This window comes from Hippocampus comes, unplaced genomic scaffold, assembly GCF_001891065.2.
Source record: "Hippocampus comes isolate QL1 unplaced genomic scaffold, H_comes_QL1_v1.1 scaffold85, whole genome shotgun sequence".
NCBI lineage: Eukaryota > Metazoa > Chordata > Actinopteri > Syngnathiformes > Syngnathidae > Hippocampus > Hippocampus comes.
In genome coordinates this window covers 5,641,911-5,662,297 of record NW_017805540.1, presented here as the reverse complement: position 1 = coordinate 5,662,297, position 20,387 = coordinate 5,641,911, and the positions used below count along the sequence as shown (strand labels likewise).

General features: G+C 40.9%; 1 protein-coding gene across 1 annotated transcript; it reads right to left on the bottom strand.

Annotated features, from left to right (window-relative positions):
* Positions 1 to 1,701: 1,701 nt before the first annotated feature.
* Positions 1,702 to 15,533, bottom strand: LOC109521385 (cadherin-6-like). The gene is made up of 13 exons (XM_019879228.1): positions 15,444 to 15,533; positions 14,239 to 14,541; positions 11,776 to 12,070; positions 11,562 to 11,681; positions 9,424 to 9,597; positions 9,020 to 9,207; positions 8,064 to 8,314; positions 7,441 to 7,577; positions 7,212 to 7,333; positions 6,932 to 7,049; positions 6,587 to 6,838; positions 2,453 to 3,062; positions 1,702 to 2,061 (listed from the first exon to the last, which is right to left on the bottom strand). Exons 2-12 carry the CDS (start codon positions 14,443 to 14,445, stop codon positions 2,518 to 2,520), a joined length of 2,409 nt encoding a protein of 802 aa, XP_019734787.1. The 5' UTR covers positions 14,446 to 14,541; positions 15,444 to 15,533; the 3' UTR covers positions 1,702 to 2,061; positions 2,453 to 2,517.
* Positions 15,534 to 20,387: the final 4,854 nt, after the last annotated feature.

The window sequence follows — 20,387 nt, the reverse complement described above, 5'->3', positions numbered from 1 at the left end:
CCCTTATGTAAAAATCAGAAACAAAGAAAGGTCAATGCAGTTCAATCTTGGCATGAGGTCCAGACCTATGCTGCAGTGCATAAATCTTGAGATATGAGTTCCTTTCAGGAAAGCCTTCAGGGACTTTGCCGAGACGGGGGAGCGAAAGAAGACACTTGGGGGCTGTTCATCACTCAAGGGGGAAGAAGATGTAATCTTAACACTACATTCTTTGTTTTACGTGTTTAAACAGATGTTTAGGAAAGAGACTTGTTACCTTAGTATTCATATTAAGGCTAAAATTCCTTAACAAAGAGGAACAGGATAAGATCAAAGCTGGGTGCAATATCACCAACAGCACCGTAACCACCGCTCCAGAGATCATCCTGAATTCCTAGCAAAGGCATCCGAGCATTGATGTTCTATAAATATAGGTATATTAATCAGTATCGTATTGATTCAGCTGAAGACTGATGCATAGTTGAATTTTTCTAAATCTTCTTGAGTCGTCTTTTTCTTTCTTTTTTTTTTTTTTATCTTTCACATTAAATGTTACGGCTTCTTAAGCCGGGTCCAAACTCCTGTTTCCAGTTGAGACTGTCGTGAGTGTTTTTTTCCCTTATGGGGACTTTGTGTTTTGTTTTTTGGCTCAATTAAACTTTTGTCAACTATTCTGCACCTGGGTCCTTGCTCCTTGATCAGAACCTAAAACCTTTTTTTCCCTTTAATGAGGCACATCAGCGAAACTGGTCATCAAACCTCTATTTTTTAACCCAAAATATGAGAAACATCTGAAATCCTTTCTGCAAAGAATATATTTACACTTAGCAAGCATCACATGGAGAAGTAACTGTACAAGCAATATGTATGCTTGCTTAAAAATCGTATTTTTCTTTTTTCGTCAATGGACGCTACAGCTTCGTGTTTGCTTTCAAAACTTAGCTTGTGGCAGACGTGTGCACGTTTTCAGCATGACGTCTCTGATCCACTGGTGAAAGGACACTTTGATCCTCTCCTCTTTCATCTATAACTGCTTCAGACAACAAAGTGCATGCAGAAAAGTGGTGAAGATTGCACGACTGTCTGTGTCTTATGTGTTGTGTTGTGTTATTTTTGTTATTTTGACATCAAAATGGCGCCGCGAGAGTGGCTGCCTTTCCAGCAGCTCCTATATTTTGTTGTTATACTTCTTCTTTTCATAACTTTGCTGCTGTGAATTGGGAATTTCTCCATTGCGAGACTAATAAATGTTTTCTTATCTTATCTTATCTTATCTTATTGCATTGCTCGAAAGAAATATAAGATTCGAGTCTCATAGAAATATGTGATACTGTAGAAATGTTGTTAGGAGGACATAATATTCTCACTTTTATACATGTCAGCTAGTTTCTTGAACCTGGGCCCCCAATTACTTAGGTAGTCGTAGTAATCCTCAGCTTCAGATGATACGGAATCCAGTGAACTCAACGACTCGGCCACTGAACCTGCTCCCTCATCAGCGTAGGTGGCCAGTGAATCATACGGCGGTGTAGTAGGGTGATAGTCATTCTCTTCAACTCTGTCATTGATGAATCTGCATATGCTCTTGTCATATGATGCCAAGCTGACAGGCGGCAACACGGGATCAAAGGCATCAGGTGCATGTTGAAAGTGCATTGGGTAGCCCAGCATGTCTGTGGGGATGATGTCACGCCTTTGTTGAGCAAATTTCTCCATAACAGGTTTTTTTATCTTTCACATTAAATGTTACGGCTTCTTAAGCCGGGTCCAAACTCCTGTTTCCAGTTGAGACTGTCGTGAGTGTTTTTTTCCCTTATGGGGACTTTGTGTTTTGTTTTTTGGCTCAATTAAACTTTTGTCAACTATTCTGCACCTGGGTCCTTGCTCCTTGATCAGAACCTAAAACCTTTTTTTCCCTTTAATGAGGCACATCAGCGAAACTGGTCATCAAACCTCTATTTTTTAACCCAAAATATGAGAAACATCTGAAATCCTTTCTGCAAAGAATATATTTACACTTAGCAAGCATCACATGGAGAAGTAACTGTACAAGCAATATGTATGCTTGCTTAAAAATCGTATTTTTCTTTTTTCGTCAATGGACGCTACAGCTTCGTGTTTGCTTTCAAAACTTAGCTTGTGGCAGACGTGTGCACGTTTTCAGCATGACGTCTCTGATCCACTGGTGAAAGGACACTTTGATCCTCTCCTCTTTCATCTATAACTGCTTCAGACAACAAAGTGCATGCAGAAAAGTGGTGAAGATTGCACGACTGTCTGTGTCTTATGTGTTGTGTTGTGTTATTTTTGTTATTTTGACATCAAAATGGCGCCGCGAGAGTGGCTGGCTTTCCAGCAGCTCCTATATTTTGTTGTTATACTTCTTCTTTTCATAACTTTGCTGCTGTGAATTGGGAATTTCTCCATTGCGAGACTAATAAATGTTTTCTTATCTTATCTTATCTTATCTTATTGCATTGCTCGAAAGAAATATAAGATTCGAGTCTCATAGAAATATGTGATACTGTAGAAATGTTGTTAGGAGGACATAATATTCTCACTTTTATACATGTCAGCTAGTTTCTTGAACCTGGGCCCCCAATTACTTAGGTAGTCGTAGTAATCCTCAGCTTCAGATGATACGGAATCCAGTGAACTCAACGACTCGGCCACTGAACCTGCTCCCTCATCAGCGTAGGTGGCCAGTGAATCATACGGCGGTGTAGTAGGGTGATAGTCATTCTCTTCAACTCTGTCATTGATGAATCTGCATATGCTCTTGTCATATGATGCCAAGCTGACAGGCGGCAACACGGGATCAAAGGCATCAGGTGCATGTTGAAAGTGCATTGGGTAGCCCAGCATGTCTGTGGGGATGATGTCACGCCTTTGTTGAGCAAATTTCTCCATAACAGCTGCGGCTTCTTGGTCATACAGAGCTCCAATGTCAAAGGCCTGGGTGTCCTCTTCACCTCCACCCTCGTCATTGTAGCTCAGCACATTGTCACGGATATGTTCCTTGGAGACAATCAAAGGCTCCTTTTTTCTTTGTCGTGTTAATTTAATGGACAGAACGATTATCACTGAAAGAAATTAGGCAGAGGTCACATAATTTGACAGTCAATAGTCAAATCTGCTTTCACAACATCAAATTCTCTTGCATCATGAACAGTGATGGAATTAACGCCCCAAGAGAAAGTAAAGGTGTTACTGATAGTGAGCGACGTGCGGTTAGGTTCAGGACTGGTGAGGCACTGGCTCATCTGCAGTCGGATATAAAAGTCTGAAGCCAAATTTGACCTGAATTCAAAGAATTGTTTTTAAACTTTTAATTACTTTACGTCGTGTCACATATTCAATGAGTGGCCGTGAGGCATCTGGAATGCTTCAGGACGACGACAGTCTGGCATGTTCAGAAGTTTTGTTCGTCTTTCCGCAGTGTGACATGTCCTACGTCATTCTTTGATTGGTTCATCGGCATTGACCAATAGGCAGACTGTGCCCTCCTACTCATGACAAGAGACTGGACATGGCGCGCAAAACGAAATGTCGAAAAATAGGGTGCATTTTGGAAAATATTCGAAGCGTTTCAACTCATGCTACATTTGTGGACTGCAAAGCTACAGTAATAGCTGATTCAGTGTCCTTGAACTCTTTCCTGTCCCCTCCCCACTATCCAGGAACGTATCCATAGGCTAGGTTCACTCTACAGTTCTTAATGCTCATTTTTTATTTTTGGGTGGAGTCCCATTTTTTTGAGGAAGGATTTACATTACATTTTAAATACGACCTCAGTCTTCCCGGTGTGTGAATATATACAGGACGTCTCCGAAAGTGACCCGCCTGCACAGAAGAGATGACGTCATTGACAATGTAATGTTTACGGAAGTAAATGTGGTACAGTGTGGAAGGACCACGGCGCATCAGAACAGCGATGCGAGAGGAGGTATAAATATTTTATATCTCATTTCATGTCGATGTTACAAAAGATTACGACGTAATCTTTTGCGCGGCAATAACATGACGTAATCAATACGTCATGTTATTGCCGCACATAATAATTGGGGCATCTATGTGGCTAAATTAGTACAACCACCACAAATGTCCACATTATGTTTCATATTTCAAGAGGGAATACATTCAAATCACATATGAATGCATTACTGTTACTCAGAACAACGTTGCAGATTCACAAGACAATCAGTCAATCTCCCTTCTAAATGCTCTCTCCCCGTCCGATAACTTCTATGTATATGTGACCTGGTCATTCAGACTGCAGTCGCATTGCAAAAAATCCAATATGTATTTAAAAAATCAGAATTGAGTTGTTCAGATTATCAGGAAGAAAAAAAAATCAGATACTGGTCGCATATGGGCAAAAAAATCCGATCTGAGTCGGATTTTCCTGCAGTGTGATCCTAGCTAGTCTCCCTTCTTTTGCCTTTTCTGATAAGAGAAGAAATGCACATGCACAGAATGCCCCCGTCTACATGACTTTGACAGCTGCTTGTCCCGCCTTCCCGACGGACCCGCACCGATCTTGACGGAAGCACACGACGATTCAGCGAGGTCTGGTCAATGACTGACTTGTGTGACATATCTCCCATTCCAAGACACAGAACGATATTTATCTGGAAGTCTGACAGCGCGACCGTCGTGAACGCCCACCATCTTTTACATGCAGTCAAGGGGGCCAGGGAGACTGTGTCTCCCCTGCCTGGCCTGACCGCACATCCCTGGTGACTTAGTTCCCTTTATCAAGTATCAGGTAATCGAATTAATTATTTATCTATATTTACAAAAAGAAAGCATTCTTAATTTCTTTTGGTTACTTAGCACTGTCTCCATCTCCTCAGCCACTCATTTTGTAGACGCATGTGTCAATAAAAATGATTTCTTGAGGCTGGCTCGACTCTGACCCGAGGACTCATTTTTGTCTAAGTCCGAATGTGCATTTGACATGTACATTCTTTCCTTTAAGTTCATTTATGAAAAAGCAATGTCTACTTCTCGTTCAAGAAGGCCACTTTCTTTTCCGGTAGATTTATAGTCATTTTAGATCTGTTCACCAGAGGCGATTGCTCTAAGACTGCAAGGGAAGCTCAGCTTCCCCTAAAATGTCAAAAAATAAGTGATCAAATATATGTGTGTACATACAATTGTGTGTACATGTCATTGACTAAATATGCGCTACAACGTGCTCAACTTTTGTTTCGAATCAGCTTCTTAATACTGGTCACGACGCGACTCTCTTCTCATTCATTCCCGCAGCTTCACTGTGCTTTCAACTGTGTGCACGCTGAGCGTCGACAGCGTGGACGCTGGGCGTCTAGAGAGTTCACAGCCCATTGTCCCAATGCATTGAAACGAGATGAGTCATTGGATAAATGCTGGTTTTGTCCTGCCTATCGGATGCTCAGCGTCTCTGGGAGTCGATGGACAGTGGGCATTTATCGTCTGGCCCGGACGCTCAGCTTTTCTGCATGATGATTGGATAATCTGTCTGAGGCTGAATCTCTTTTTGATTGACAGCGAAATGAGCCAATCACCGATCCTTTGGTGTCGGCATCCGCGGGAGCATTTTTCAATTCTCATTCTGTTCTGAGTTGAACAGGAGACTTCTTCTAATCATCTTAGCAACACTCTATTCGTTGAAAACGACTAGCGACAAATTAATCTTTTATTTCTGGTGGGTTTTATTGTAGTTGCTTGTGTTCGTAGACTGAGTTATATCACCACAGTTAAGACCCTGGAAAAGACGCCTTGTTGGTGTCATGTTCCTGTTCTCGGCTTTGCCAGCAGGTGGCAGACTGAGCAGTCTTGCTAGTTGGACACCTGCTGCCGATTTGACAATTAGGGAAGTCTGTATTTATGGACCCTCAATCAGTCTGCTGGTTGTCGGAGAATTGTTTTATGCCTTGCTGCTTCCCTGCTCACAGACCCTTTGCTATAGACCTTGTCGTTTTGCTTTTGTACTCTCGGTACCATTTGTTGTTTTAGTATGGCTTTTGTTTTGTGATTTGGGGTTTTTTTTTTGCTTGCGTGTAGTTGATACATTGTTTTTCGTTTATATTCTCGGTTCTTGTTTTCCTCCCTTGCCTTTTGTGCAAGCGCTTTTTGTTATTCGTTTTCGTGCTCCCTGGTCCTTGTTTTGACCAGCGCTTTATGTTACTACTTTGTCGCTGCGATTTTTGTTCATTAAACATTTTTGCTACGGAGATCTTATCTGGAGTCTAGACTTTTGGGATCCAAAACTTGATTCAGTTCGTCCGAACCGTGACAGTTGGTATGACAGGGTCACAGATCATTTTCTTGAAAAGGAACGGAGAGTAGAATTCACGTATAAATTTTATGATGTAGGCCGAAATTGAGCTTCCCCTGCTTGACAGACAAGCATCTGCCACTGCTGTGCACCCATCCTCGCTCGCAGTTTCTGTCAACAACAACCGCCTAACTTTACTTCTGATTGGCTTACAATGAAATTTGACTGAATCATCTTCACTTATGTGATTCGCTCGTTCACCCCCACCCTTCTAGTAACACAGTTACATACAATACTGTTACTCCATCACTGCATTTGACACACTTATTTTTTTCCTGCACTTACATAGTAGTATGATGACACACAGCAGGATGACGATGAAGGCTCCGGTGCTCATCCCTGGAGAGCCTATCTGAGCATTAGAGTTACACAGCTCTATGTTGCCTTCCAAATCACAAGTGCAGACCCGCACAGTTAAAGTTTCTGTGCTGCTCTGCATTGGGTAATCACCATCAGTGATTACGATGGGAACCAGGTGGATGTTCTGTTGCAGGCGACTGTAGCTGGCCCTACGTGTCACAACGCTGGCAGTGTTATCTGAGTTTGGAAAATTCAGTTAGATCGTTTCTCAGCCCCAAGCTAAACAAGGTTTTGGAAGACAGTGTGTGAACATGCTCGAAAAAAAAATACCTCCGTTATCTTGTAAAGAGAAATTACTGTAGCTGGTTTCCTCTGGCGCCAGACTGAAGAAAAACTTGTGCCCCATCAATGGCTCATCGGCATCAACAGCACTTATTATTTGTATGCGCTTTTGAGAACACCAACAAATATAAATAAACTGATTAAGAACCATGTATGAATAATTTGGGGTATTGGACTTGTCTCTTTGACTGGGTCATTGCTGTTATCATGAAAGAAACTGGTTCGCCAAATTACATAGCATATTCTTGAAGTGAGAATGTGCATCTACCTGACCCGACTTGGTCTTCTCACAGACAAAGCTTTCATACAATGTGGCAAAGATTGGAGCATTGTCATTCACATCCAGTAGATTGATGTACACTGAAACAGGGCTACTCTGCTGAGGGTGATCTAAAATGATGACACGCAAAAGCTTCATGCAGGGGAAAACACTTGCCTCAACAATGCAGGGGACATAGCCTTCGTCCTGCCATACAGGTAGCAGTGGAAAGACTTACAGATCTCGGTGGCGATGACTGAAATATTATGCAAGGCAGTCTCCTCTCTATCCAGATTTTTTAGGAGGAATAAAGTTCCATTTTCTGGATGGACATTGAACAGATGGTCCATGTCTGTCCGGCGGTCAACTGAGTACCTGTGAAAGTCAATGCCAAAAGAAACTTTACTCTAACTGCAAAAGGTTATATGCTGTTCACATGTGTCATCTAGTGGTGAACTAATAGACTGCAGCGTCCTAAATTCGTGAGCACTTGCATTTTGAAGCACGCACACCACAATGCTTTGGAGAGACCACACATTGCTCGCCTAGCGCCAAATTTTCAGCAGAGGTGCACGCAAACTGTCTTGACAAAAGACTTCTAGCACTCCCTCAAGTGACAGAGTGCATTGCATTTACTACACATGCTGTAGTCATTGATGAATTTGTGATCACGTGATTTGTCTCCTTCAGATATCTGAGGCAGAAAGATGGCACCAAAACATGTAAGCCTCCTATAAGGTGAGGCGCGACCCATTTCATATAATTAGCAATGACGAGACAGACGATTTTATATTTTTTAAAAATGTACGTTGATGTGATAGAAAAAAAGCACTATGAGCATCATAGACTGTTTTGTCTTACTTGACCGGACTGTGAGCTTCATCGGGGTCCATGGCACTGACCCAGCCCATGACCACGCCCACTGCAGCATCTTCTTTAATCTCTATAAAATAACTGTGTTTGTCAAACACTGGTGGCTCATCCATGTCCTCCACGACAATTTGAAGAGTGGCCATGTCTTTCGAGTATGTGGATGTGAAGCGAGGGTCTGTCTGGGTGTTTTGGACCTGGATCTCTGCTACGTAGGACTGTTTGTTCTCATAATCCAAAATCTGTAGAAATAAAAAAATTAACAAGGTAAATGGTATTTGGTTTATATTATGGCATTCTGATGAATATTATGTTATACAAGTTATACAAGGAACTACAAGAAGAACCAACACATCTAAAACAACAATTGATTTAATATTCAATATTCCGATCCGCTTATCCTCACAAGGGTCGCGGGGGGTGCTGGAGCCTATCCCAGCCGTCTCCAGGCAGTAGGTGGGAGGCAACCTGGACCTGCGATTGGCTGGCAACCGGTTCAGGGTGTCCTCCACCTACTGCCTGAAGACAGCTGGGATAGTCTCCAGCACATCCAGCATATCCAGCGATCCTTGTGAAAGCGCATCAGAAAATGGATGGATGGCTGGGTTCTATGCATCCTTAGAGCTCTCTCCTGTGTTTCATGTCCTCCACACAGGGAGGACAGAGCTGGAATTGAACCCGGTACCTCTGCACTGTGAGTTCTATGCGCTAACCACTGGATCACCGGGCCGCCTTATACCATTTCAATAATTAAAAATAAAAGTGCGCTTCACACCACTCCTGCAACGAGCGAAATCCACAATACAGAAATGCCCTATTTAAATAAACCCAAAGCATGTTTTGATAGCTTTATGGCACTTCGATTTCTGAAGGTCTTTAAACACACTTTTAAAACAATAGAAATAAATACATAAATCATATATTTGCAGAAGTCTTGTCTTTCTTACCTTGCTGACAGTTATAAAACCCTCCTGGGTTTCTTTATTGGTGAATATGTCAAATATGTCCAGGGCATCTCCACTAACAATTGTGAAGTACATCTCTGCGTTGGTTCCAACGTCTCTGTCTGTAGCTTTAATCCTCCCAACTTCAGTGCCAGGGATAGACAGCTCAGGAATTCTGAACTGGTATATACCTAAAAAACAAAACAGAACAAAAAATAACCCCTACCTGAGATTTTTTTGAGATCATTATCAAAATATGAGCATGCATAATAATTATTTCAACTGAATTACTTTTTTTTTTTTTACTTTGTGTTCCACCACCAGAAAATGTCAGCTAGTTTTTGATTTGTGTATGTTAAGGGTAAAATAACAACAACAAAAATCATACATAAACGATAATGTCTTACTATGAGTGAAGCGTGGTGTGTTGTCGTTAACATCAGTGAGGGTGATGTACACTACTGTGGTCCCAGTGAGTCCTCCTCGATGTCCAGCCATGTCTTTAGCCTCGATTACTACTTGATAGTGCTCCCTCTGCTCACGGTCCATGTCGCCTGGACCCAAAGCAGTCCTGATCACACCTAGACAAAAATGTTTTTTGTTGAATCCAGCAAAATTTTGCTCATTGACAGCTCTTCAGTTCACACGGAAAATTAAGACAATTTCAATCAGTGAGGAGGAGGACAATGAATAAATTTACCTTATTTTACTGTGGCACTGGGATTGTTTTCGCTTCATGACTTTGTGCTTTCGCCACTATTTCCTACAGCTTTGATTCTCAACTGGTGGGTCGGGACTAGAGGATGATACGGGAGTGGATTTTCACTCCTATCCCATGCCACTACCACAGAAAATCTCCTTTCCTGTCCCAGTTTACGAACCACAGTTAAAAAAAAAGAAAAACAAAACTGTCCCGTCTTGTTCTCAGTGAAACCAACTTTGCATCCTGTCCTACTCCCATTCAGAATGACTCCCACTCCCGTATCGCTTCCATTCTGGGGGGTCAGCTCCATAAAAATAACTAAAAAAACAAAACAAAACAAAACAAAAAAAACAACTCAAGTTGAATTTTACTTATTTTTGAACAGCACTTGCCCCCTTTCTCCTCATCAACTCTTATTGTTTCGTGCAACATGGAATAGAAAACAAATTGGAAAAAAATGAAATCTTGCTCCTGCCTGCTGCCATAAACTTTTTAGCCTTGATTAACCTCCTGGGACCTGGCGTCCACATGTGTGGACATGACGTTTCTGGTTTTCAAGACTACAATATTAAATTTTGGACTACAAGGGCCTGGCGTCCACTTACGAGGACGTTACATCATGTAAAAAGATAGTTCTTTGTTTGTACACTCATCAGGTCCCAATTAGCCTAAATATCAAAGAGAAAATAAAATAAAAATGCATGCCTTGCAAGAGTTCGGGTCTTAGGAGGTTAAGGGTAAAGTTGACTCCCATCCCATGGAGTTCCCGAAAAAATATCAGCCTCTAGTTGGGACCCAAAAGTGCATCATGGACCCATTCTGGGTGGGTTGCAGACAGCTAGTAAAAAATTATGTGTCTATACATGTCTGTATTAGTATTCAAATGTTTTAGAACAGTACTGAGGCTCAATTTCTCACATAGAACATACAATATTTGGTAAGCAAGCATCAGGAAATATTACTCACTCATTCTCTAGTCACAAGCTTGTCTGTAAACAAATACAGCGCATCTCAGCCTTTGGCTAACGGATGTCATAGCTAGCAACATACTTTTGATGGTATGTAACATTCATTTGAAACTGCATTTTAAAAAATAACAGGTATTATCAGAAGTTATTTAAATAAAAACAAGCCTTTTTTGTTTTTGACTTCTATAAAGTGGGTTGAGACTTTCCAACAATAGGAAGATGCAGGTCCCAGGGTGACAACAGTTGAGAACCACTGCCTTACAGTTTGGTGGTTTTTGTTTTCTCTCGTATTTGTATCTGTAATATGTACAATAAGTTGGGGATGAAGTGACTGGAGGGGGAGCGGGGGGTCTACATTGGCTGACTGGTTAGCACAGCAAACTCGGTCCTCAAGGGCCGCTGTCCTGCCTGTTTTTGAGCTCTCCCAGGAGCAACACACCTGATTCAAATAAACAGGATTGTTCTAATGCTGCTTCAGAGCTGGCTGATGAGCTGATCATCTGAATCAGGTGTGTTGCAGCCGGGAGAGCTCGAAAACAGGCGGGAAAGTGGCCCTCCACATCCGCATCACAGTTCATAGGTTGTGGATTCACATCCTGGCTTTGGCCTTCCTGTGTGGAGTGGTCATGTCTGCACATAGCTTGTCTGACGGTAAGAGCGACATGCAATACTATATATATATATATATATATATATATATATATATATATATATATCACCATTACCAGACAGTGGCAGTCTAGCATAAGCCCATATGAGTAAAGCATGTACCTTAAAGCTCGCAGCCACTCCAGCTCACGGAAGAAGACAAGGGGCTATTTTCTAACTTTGCTCCCAATGAGCACGGGTACGCATGCATTTAAATATACTGTACCTGTTTTTGGGTCAACAGAAAAGTATGGCTGTCCTTGTTTGATACTGTACACCAGTTTAGCGCTGTTCCCATACATGTTGTCATCTGCATCTGTAGCTGTCACACAGATGACTGACGTACCTAAAACATATTCAGAAGACACACATTTATACTGTATAAACAGAAGATTCCAGGATGTAATGACAAGTGATGCACAGGTAAAACCACTCCTTACCAATATCGGACCGCTCAGGTACACTGCCATTATAAAATTCCTTGCTGAATTGAGGCTCATTATCATTGATGTCATGGAGTTTGACAGTGAACTCCGTCTCTGGTTCTAATGTTTTGCCTGTGATTTTATTGACAACTGTCGCTCTGAGGATATAAAACGCCTTCTCTTCCCGATCCAGGCGGCGCGTGGCATGCAGGTCGCCGTTGGTCTCGTCAATAACAAAGATGGTGCCTGCCCCCTCACCAGAGAGAACATACCTGACAAGGCCATTTCCACTGTCTTGGTCTGACTGGAGCTACAGTGTATACAAAAACACAGTAAGTCATTGTTTCAGCAGTTCAGTATTTCCGATTTCACCACCACAATCAAAATAAATTACAGCAAATCATTCAATCCAATTTGTCAGACTTTTGAGGTTGTGTGATTTTTCTGCACACACACAACACAAAAAGTTAACCCACACCTGCGAAGAGACTGGAATGGCTGATTGACTAACTAAAATTGCACTGTGGATTAAAAAAGCTCAATTTATTTCCAAATCAATTGAAATGAATTTTACTTGGAACAAAAACAAAATTAGTTTTGTAAGGGAATAGGAGTTTTCAACAGGGACGCTGCCTGTTCTAAAAATAGCTCAGTTAATAAGTGTTAATGGCTCAAATGTACATGCCTGCATGCAAATGTGAATTCCTCAGAATATTGTAAAAATGATTTGCAAATGTACATGCCTGCAGAGATATAGAGAAATTATGTGTTGTATCGTGATATTTATGTTACCTATGGGATCAAATTATTGGAAAATCATTAAATCAATGATGAATGACGAAATGTAAAATTACGTTTGTAAAATCCCGATCAATTAGTGACAAAATATAAACTTAAATTTTTGTTGTTTTTGTATTTAAAAAAAATAATCAAGAGCTTTGTGGAGCTAGTATCAATGCTTTGGAACTGATTTCAGCATAATAAATCACCACTGGATTGCAGGAGTGGCTTTGATTGGATCTTGGTCCAGACATCGTATGAGTGTGTGTATACAGTACGGTGATTCCACGTGTGTGACGAGGTGGCGTGCGAAACTAGTGTGATGGTGAGAAGTTCTGAGAACATGGATAAAGTTCAATGTTCATGAAAAGGTCATGCATTGTTCATATGTCATGGCAGTGTTTTTCTTGCAATAAACTTTTATTTTGCAATCCAAGTGCCCTTTTTTGTACAGTGATCCCTCACTTATCACGGTTAATGGGGACTGGGACCACCCGCTAAAGACGAAAATCCACGAAGTAGGGTTTGACCCCCCCCACATCCCCCTCAGGAATTTTTGTGTAAGGGTTTGTGGGTACCAGCATGTTTAAAATATATGAATAGTATATATTCTTTACATACTTGAGACAATGACTACGGCATTACTGTACACATATTTACTTAAATCTTTAATTATAAAACCTTATACAGTAATTAACATTCATCTGCATTGCCTTTTGAGAGAGAGAGAAAGAGACTTGTGTTACTCTCTTTATTCCACTCTGACAGTGTAGCCTCCGTTAGCCTCCAGCGAGCTGCTGGCCAGCTATCCCGCAGCGTGCAGCTGATGTGTTTATGATAAGACAATTAACCTGTATTGATAAGGAGGAGTTGAAGAGAAGTGCTGCTTTTTTCAGACAAGCCCAATTACCCTCTCTCTCTCTCTCTCTCTCTCTCTCTCTCTCTCTCTCTCTCTCTCTCTCGCACCCATCCCCCAGCCATACACACACACACACACACACACACACACACACACACATTCGTCGCGCTGGGAACAAATCAAGTACAGCCACAAAACCTCTGAGTCATTCACATTTTTTCTGAATACAGTACCGGTACTTTGGAAAAAAAAAACCCGCGATGGAGTAAAGCCGCGATTAATGAAGCGCGATATAGCGAGGGATCACTGTATTGTGTATGTTGTTATTTAGTTGAAAAGCACTGTTTAGATCTGTGATGGATCACAAATGCAAACAAAAAAATGCTTCCTTTCACAAAAAGGCTTCTTTCTTAGAATTTTCCTTGGAAACGAGTATATTCAAGAAACTTACCAATGTTCAACCGCTGTTTACAAAAAAAAACACTTTACTATTATACTTTTTTATATATACTTTAATACTTTTTTCTCCCCGATGAAGGAAGTGGGTTGAAGCTGTGTTTTGGTTGGTGTCATGCCTATATAGCTAGAAAACTCAATTTCTCAAAACTCAAAAAAATTTGTCAAAATGGTCAAAAATGGCATGCAGCGGCTCTCCTTATTTGAGAAAAATGGCTGGCATTAAATGAGTTAAGAATGGATACTAAGTGCAAAATATAATTTGGGCAAATTTGTTCTTTCAGAAGACTGCATCGAACCGGTCGCCCTTTGCTTTAATCAGTTCATTAGCTCTGAACTTCAAAATGTTGGTGACCCCTGCAATAAACTAAAACATTTCTTACCTTTCCAATGTACTGATAGTCACTGCCGGTATACTCCTCTTGCAGGAAAAACTGATTCCACAGCCAGCCCCGTCTAACTCTTTTGACTGGCGCCTTTTCCGGGATGCCTTCTTCCCCTATTTTGTCTGCCCTCACTCCATTCAAAGATAAAGCATCCCGATGAAGGGCAAGACTTAGCCATAGATAGCCTACTAAGATAGTTCTCATTTTTCGTTAATTTTGATTTTAAGCGATGAGGGCTATTTTCCAAGCGTCATCACTTTGAATTGTGAAGTGGGTCGAACAGGAAAAGTCAAGTTTTCACTGGAAAAAGAAACAGAAAAACAGGGATGACTTTGTGAAAAAATTCAGATGGACGAAGATTAAAATTAAATTGATACGGTGCTAAAATTAAGACCCTTTTTTTGTAGTGGATTTACTTGCACTATTTGACCGCTTCAATGAACTCATGGGGCAAGCAGCTCAAAAGGGCCCTCACAGCCCGAACAACTTTGTGGTACTGGCAGATTGGGATACTGGCACTTTGGAATTGAAATGTTGTTTTTTTAACGAAGTACATCTGATTAAAAGGTTCTTTTAATAAAAAAGGACCTCTATAAAAGGCCAAAAATAGCCAAAATTGAAAGGAAATTAAATATGTCCGAGTTCCTGTTGAGTTCAGCCTTAGTGTTTATGTAAAGTGACTCATTTGGGTGATAGGGTGTCCCTAATAAGCCACCATTTATTGTACAAGCTATTTATAAAAAATATATAGTACAGTATACCTAACTACAATAATTAGAGTTGCGTTTAGGGTAAGAGCAAAATACCATCCTTTGGGGAACACATGCATGAATTACTCTGTCCTCGAGTACACTGCACCGTCACTTTAAACATTTACCTTAAGGCTGCTGGCTTCCGCATTTATTTCAATTCCATTATTAACTGTCAAAAAAAATTGTTTTCCAATGACATTGTAGCAAATAAATAAGGACAAAGTAAACAAATTAAAAACCAGAAAATGCAGTTGATGTTTACAAAATAGACCATAAGCACTGTAAACGACTATAAAAGGGTTCCACGCATTTTCGTTGCTTTGATGAAGCTCAAAACATGAGTTAAATCATGTTGTCTTATTTCAGTTTCCATTAAAAAATGGCATTTATATGAAACATGATACTGAATATTAATACATAAGTTGTGATATTTAGTCATTAGCCACTTACCGAGCTCAGCATAGTTTATCCTGAAACACACACGGCACTTTCAGCAGCATGTCTCATATGAGCCTCATTTCCTGCATTCACACTCTCCCTCATGTCATACACTTTCCCAAACCCCTTACATCTCACTCCCCACCACAGCCACGTGCTGTTCACACACACACACACACACACACACACACACACACACACACACACACACACACACACGCACACACACACACAGGAGAGGTATTATAATTGCCTGAAGTGGTGAATTGAAAACATAATTAAAAACTAAAAAACTAAATTATTTTAACCTTCTGGCAAAACTTTGCCACTATTTAAACAAATGACACCTGATCACACCTTTAATCTAAAAATCTAAAATATCATGATGTTGCCTAAAATGAACATTTGCACCTTTAACATAGCATCAGTGGTCATTCTAGCAAGTTTAATGTGGGGCGGCAAAGGGGTGCCAGGATGTTCAGTTGGTTGGGAGAAAGGGGGCAATGGACAGAATTATAAAGATGATACACTACAAGAAAGTGTTAGATGTCACAAGCCAAGTAATCATAGTTATAATTAATTAATTTATAGCATTCATTAATTAGGCAATTAAATTGACACACACACCATCGTTGGCAATGGACACTTGGCTGATCCCGGTGGACGGCTCTCCTGCGTCTCGCCCAGTCAATGGTAGGTGAAACAAATTTTGGCAACGCATTCTTTGACAATGTACAAATTGTTCTGCATAGCCATGAAAACCATCAAAATTATGTGTTACAGGTTGATATAAATATGCCAGCTAGATTTTAAATCTGTTTGGGCAGCCAAAGATGAGTTATCCTGACACGTGTGCGCTAAACATTGAAATGCTGTATGAAAATCATCCAACTGAAAACGAGGCGACAGAGAAGATTTCGCTGTGCGTCATATCTAAAAATAGAAGTGGAAAACACATTTTTAACAAGCCAGAGCAAAAATTTCTGAAAGAAGCACAAAACAGACCTGTGCAACGTGATCGCACGAAAATGGCCTCACAAAATAAATAAATAAATTTAAAACAAAACAAAACAAAAAAAAAAGGCAAACATGATTCTGTTGTTACATACCTACTCAATGCATTGTCATATAAAACCGCCAATTGTAATAATGATAATAATCCATCCATCCATCCATCCATTTTCCGATCCGCTTAATCCTCACAAGGGTCGCAGGGGGTGCTGGAGCCTATCATAGCCGTCTTCGGGCAGTAGGTGGGGGACACGCTGAACTGGTTGCCAGCCAATCGCAGGGCACACAGAGACAAGGGAGAATTTTTAGTTGTCAATCAGCCTGCCATGCATGTTTTTGGAATGTGGGAGGAAACCCGAGTACCCGGAGAAAACCCACGCAGGCCCGGGGAGAACATGAAAAACTCCACACAACAAGGCTGGGATTGAACCCACGACCTCTGCGAGGTCGACACGCTAACCACTCGACCACCAGGCCACCATGATGATAATAATAATAATAATAATAATAATAACAATAATAATTATAATAATGGTGGCACAGTGGTCGACTCGTTAGCATGAGTTAGCTGATAATGGAGTTTTTCATAAATTTGAGCTAAGCAAGTCACAAATACTCAGCGACTCAAGTCGACTCAACACAAGTCCCCGCAATTCTGATACACCTCACCAAATTAATAATAATAATAACAATAATTATTATTATTATTATTATGGAATAATAGTCAAATATATTCCTTCAGAGAACACCAACATATGTTGGTCGGTCAAAGCCAAAAATGCCAGGGCCTATTTTAAGTCTTAGTCCAACCCTGGTGCATCAGAATGCTGAAAGCATAATTGCACACTGAAATGGTGTATGACATTGCTCAAAATGGCTGCTGGAGGTCAAGTTTAAATGTAAGTAAACAAATGCGTTTTTCCAACAGTTTCCAAATCTGTCTCATTTATTCCTCTCGATTGCTTCACGTTAACTGATGTCCCTCCCCATATCTCCACCGGGACCTGACTCCAACATGATTGATCATAAGAGCTACTCTATTCTATTTTAGTCATTTCTTTCAGGTAGGGTTTGCAAAATAATTAGTCATTTAAAGTAGGTTACATCGATCAGGTGAAATTAAAATGTACAGGGCTATTGGGAATACATTTTACGAAGTATCCCATTGGAAATGAAGTGTACTGTGTAGTTTCAAAGATCACGACTTTCAAAATGTCAACAGCATTAACAAGTTTGACAAATGAATACATGGGTGGCTTTTCTAACATTTCAATACTTTATTGACCTAAATTGTACAATGCTAGCCCTTCCTGTTTTGGCTGTCATGGCATCTGCTTCAAGGACACTCTGAACAAAGGGACTCCACCAAAGCGGTCTGTTTCCTGACTTCATTCAAGAACAGCTTTTGAAATTAATTACGCGGTGATACCAGTAACAGGATAAACGGCATACAATTATAAAAAATGAGTAAAAAGATGAATATTTAATCATGATTATGTATATTTTCAACAACTCCCTTGAACAGAAAACCTCACCTCACCTGTCTGACTGACAAACAGGATGTCACAGTTGTGCTTTTTATCGCATCAGCTCATGATGATGAAGGATTTAGAGAGATAATTCCCGAGCTGACATAAAAGATGGCCTTGCCCAGATTTCACCACTTCCTGACAGGAATGCGAAATCCTACCTCTTTACTTCCTCTTCTGACTGGTATGGATCCATTTTGAAGGTCATTTGAACACAGAGCCTCCCAGCGGTGTCTGTTTCCTGACTTAAAACAAATGAAAGGACAAATGATGTCACTCTCCGAAAATGCATTGTGGCTGGGTGTCCTATCTTACAACATCAAAATGTCCTACTATGGCATTCATAACATATACGATAGATATTCACACTTAATTACAATGATTGACTCATGCATCCTTGTCACGAGCTGTGTTCAGTGACGCAGAAAATTGGCAAAAGAAGGACAACATTCAAGGTCACTGAGTTGTCCCTCGCCCCCCACCTCTGAGGTTTCTGCCAAAAGTCACTTTGAAATAGTCACCTAAAAACGGCCCACCTGCCAAAGAACCAACAATGACAAAGATGTAAACTCAATAATCTGAACACCTTTCTGTAATTTAGTAGAGAATGGGCAGTTACAAACTCAATGAAAAACATCATGGTACTTTACAAAAACAATATCTACCGTATTTTCCGGACTATAAGTTGCAGTTTTTTTCATAGTTTGGCTGGGGGTGCGACTTATACCCTGGAGCGATTTATGGGTGAAATTATTAACGCATTATTATAATCATTTCACGTTATTTTCACATTAAACCGCAAGAGGCCGCTCTAGACCTGTATTGATAAAACCACGATGAGTCTGACGTAAGAGATGTACAAGAGGAAGCGCTGCATCTTCTACCTCCAGAGTTGGTGGAGTTGCTTTAAAGTGACACAGAGGATGAAGATTCCATTGGCTTTAGTGATTTGGAGTGACATTGATGGTTTGGTGAACTTGTTAGCATGTTCTTTATGCTATAGTTATCTGAATAACTCTTAATATGTTACTTGAACATACCAGGCACGTTCTCAGTTTGTCATTTATGCGTCATGTAACGTTAGCATCTCGTACACTTATTCAGCGTGTTGTTTTCCGTTTTATTTTTATTTTAAATTGCCTTTCAAGATGGCATGTGTGTTCTTGGTGTTGGATTTTATCAAATAAATTTCCCCCCAAAATGCGACTTATACTCCAGTGCGACTTACATATGTTTTTTTCCTTCTTTATTATGCATTTTATGGTTGGTGCTACCTATACTCCGGAGTGACTTATAATCCGGAAAATACAATAGATCGTTTTCATTCTAATAACTTGACGAGAAGTACCATTACAGACAAGATTTCCTAACTTTCAGCAGATTTGTACTGCCAACTGAAACGCAAAGTTTTGTCATTTCTGGCATTTTTTGTTGCGATTGATGAGAGCGCTGATATTGTGGACGTCGCTCAACTAGCCATATTCATTCGTGGAGTTGACAAGACTTTGACTGTCAAAGAGGAGTTACTCGAGACACCACTACTGCTGAACCGCTCTGTGGTTGGAGCGCTGGATAGAATCAGAGCTGGTCGTGTGCGCCAAAAGTCTGGCAACTGATGGTGCGCTCTCAATGAGACAAAGTTCAGTAAGAAAATACAAGCCATAAATGGATTTTTGGACATTTCATTGAATTTTGCATGAGGATTATGCTGCAAAATGTTTAAATGGATCACGTCATGGAGGTGGTTGTCCGAACTTTTCATCTGAGCCAGAGGTCTCAATCATCATCAATTTGACTGCCTTCTGAATGACTGCAACATTACCCATGGTGTGCCATTGCACCCGGAACTATGATGGTAAAGCAGAGGTGCTGTGCGGAAGCACTTCTTTGATCTACGTGGCGAAATCGGACAATTCATGGACAAAAAAAGGTAAGCCTGCTAAGGAATTACAGTGCCCACTGTGGCTTGCTTTTATGGTTGACATCATAGAGCACTTGAATAATCATAATAATGTTGCAAGGGGGCGGCCCGGTGGGCAAGTGGTTAGCGTGTCAACCTCACAGTGCAGAGGTACCGGGTTCGATTCCAGCTACTGCCTTCCTGTGTGGAGTTTGCATGTATCCTCCCCGTGCCTGCATGGGTTTTCTCCGGGTACTCCGGTTTCCTCCCACATTCCAAAAACAAGCATGAACACTCTAAATTGTCCCTAGGTGTTCCTGTTCCCTGGCGAGGCGAAGGTTGCCGTCGCTTTTGTTCCTGTTCTCCGGGTTGAGTGACCGCTGGTGCGTCTGGCTGCCGCTGCTCACCCGCTATTATTCTTTTTAGCGTTTGTTTTACGGTTTTTTACGGTTTACTCTCGTCATGGGAGAACCCCTCATCTCCTGTCGCAATTCGTTGTGGTTTTGGACCGTCGGT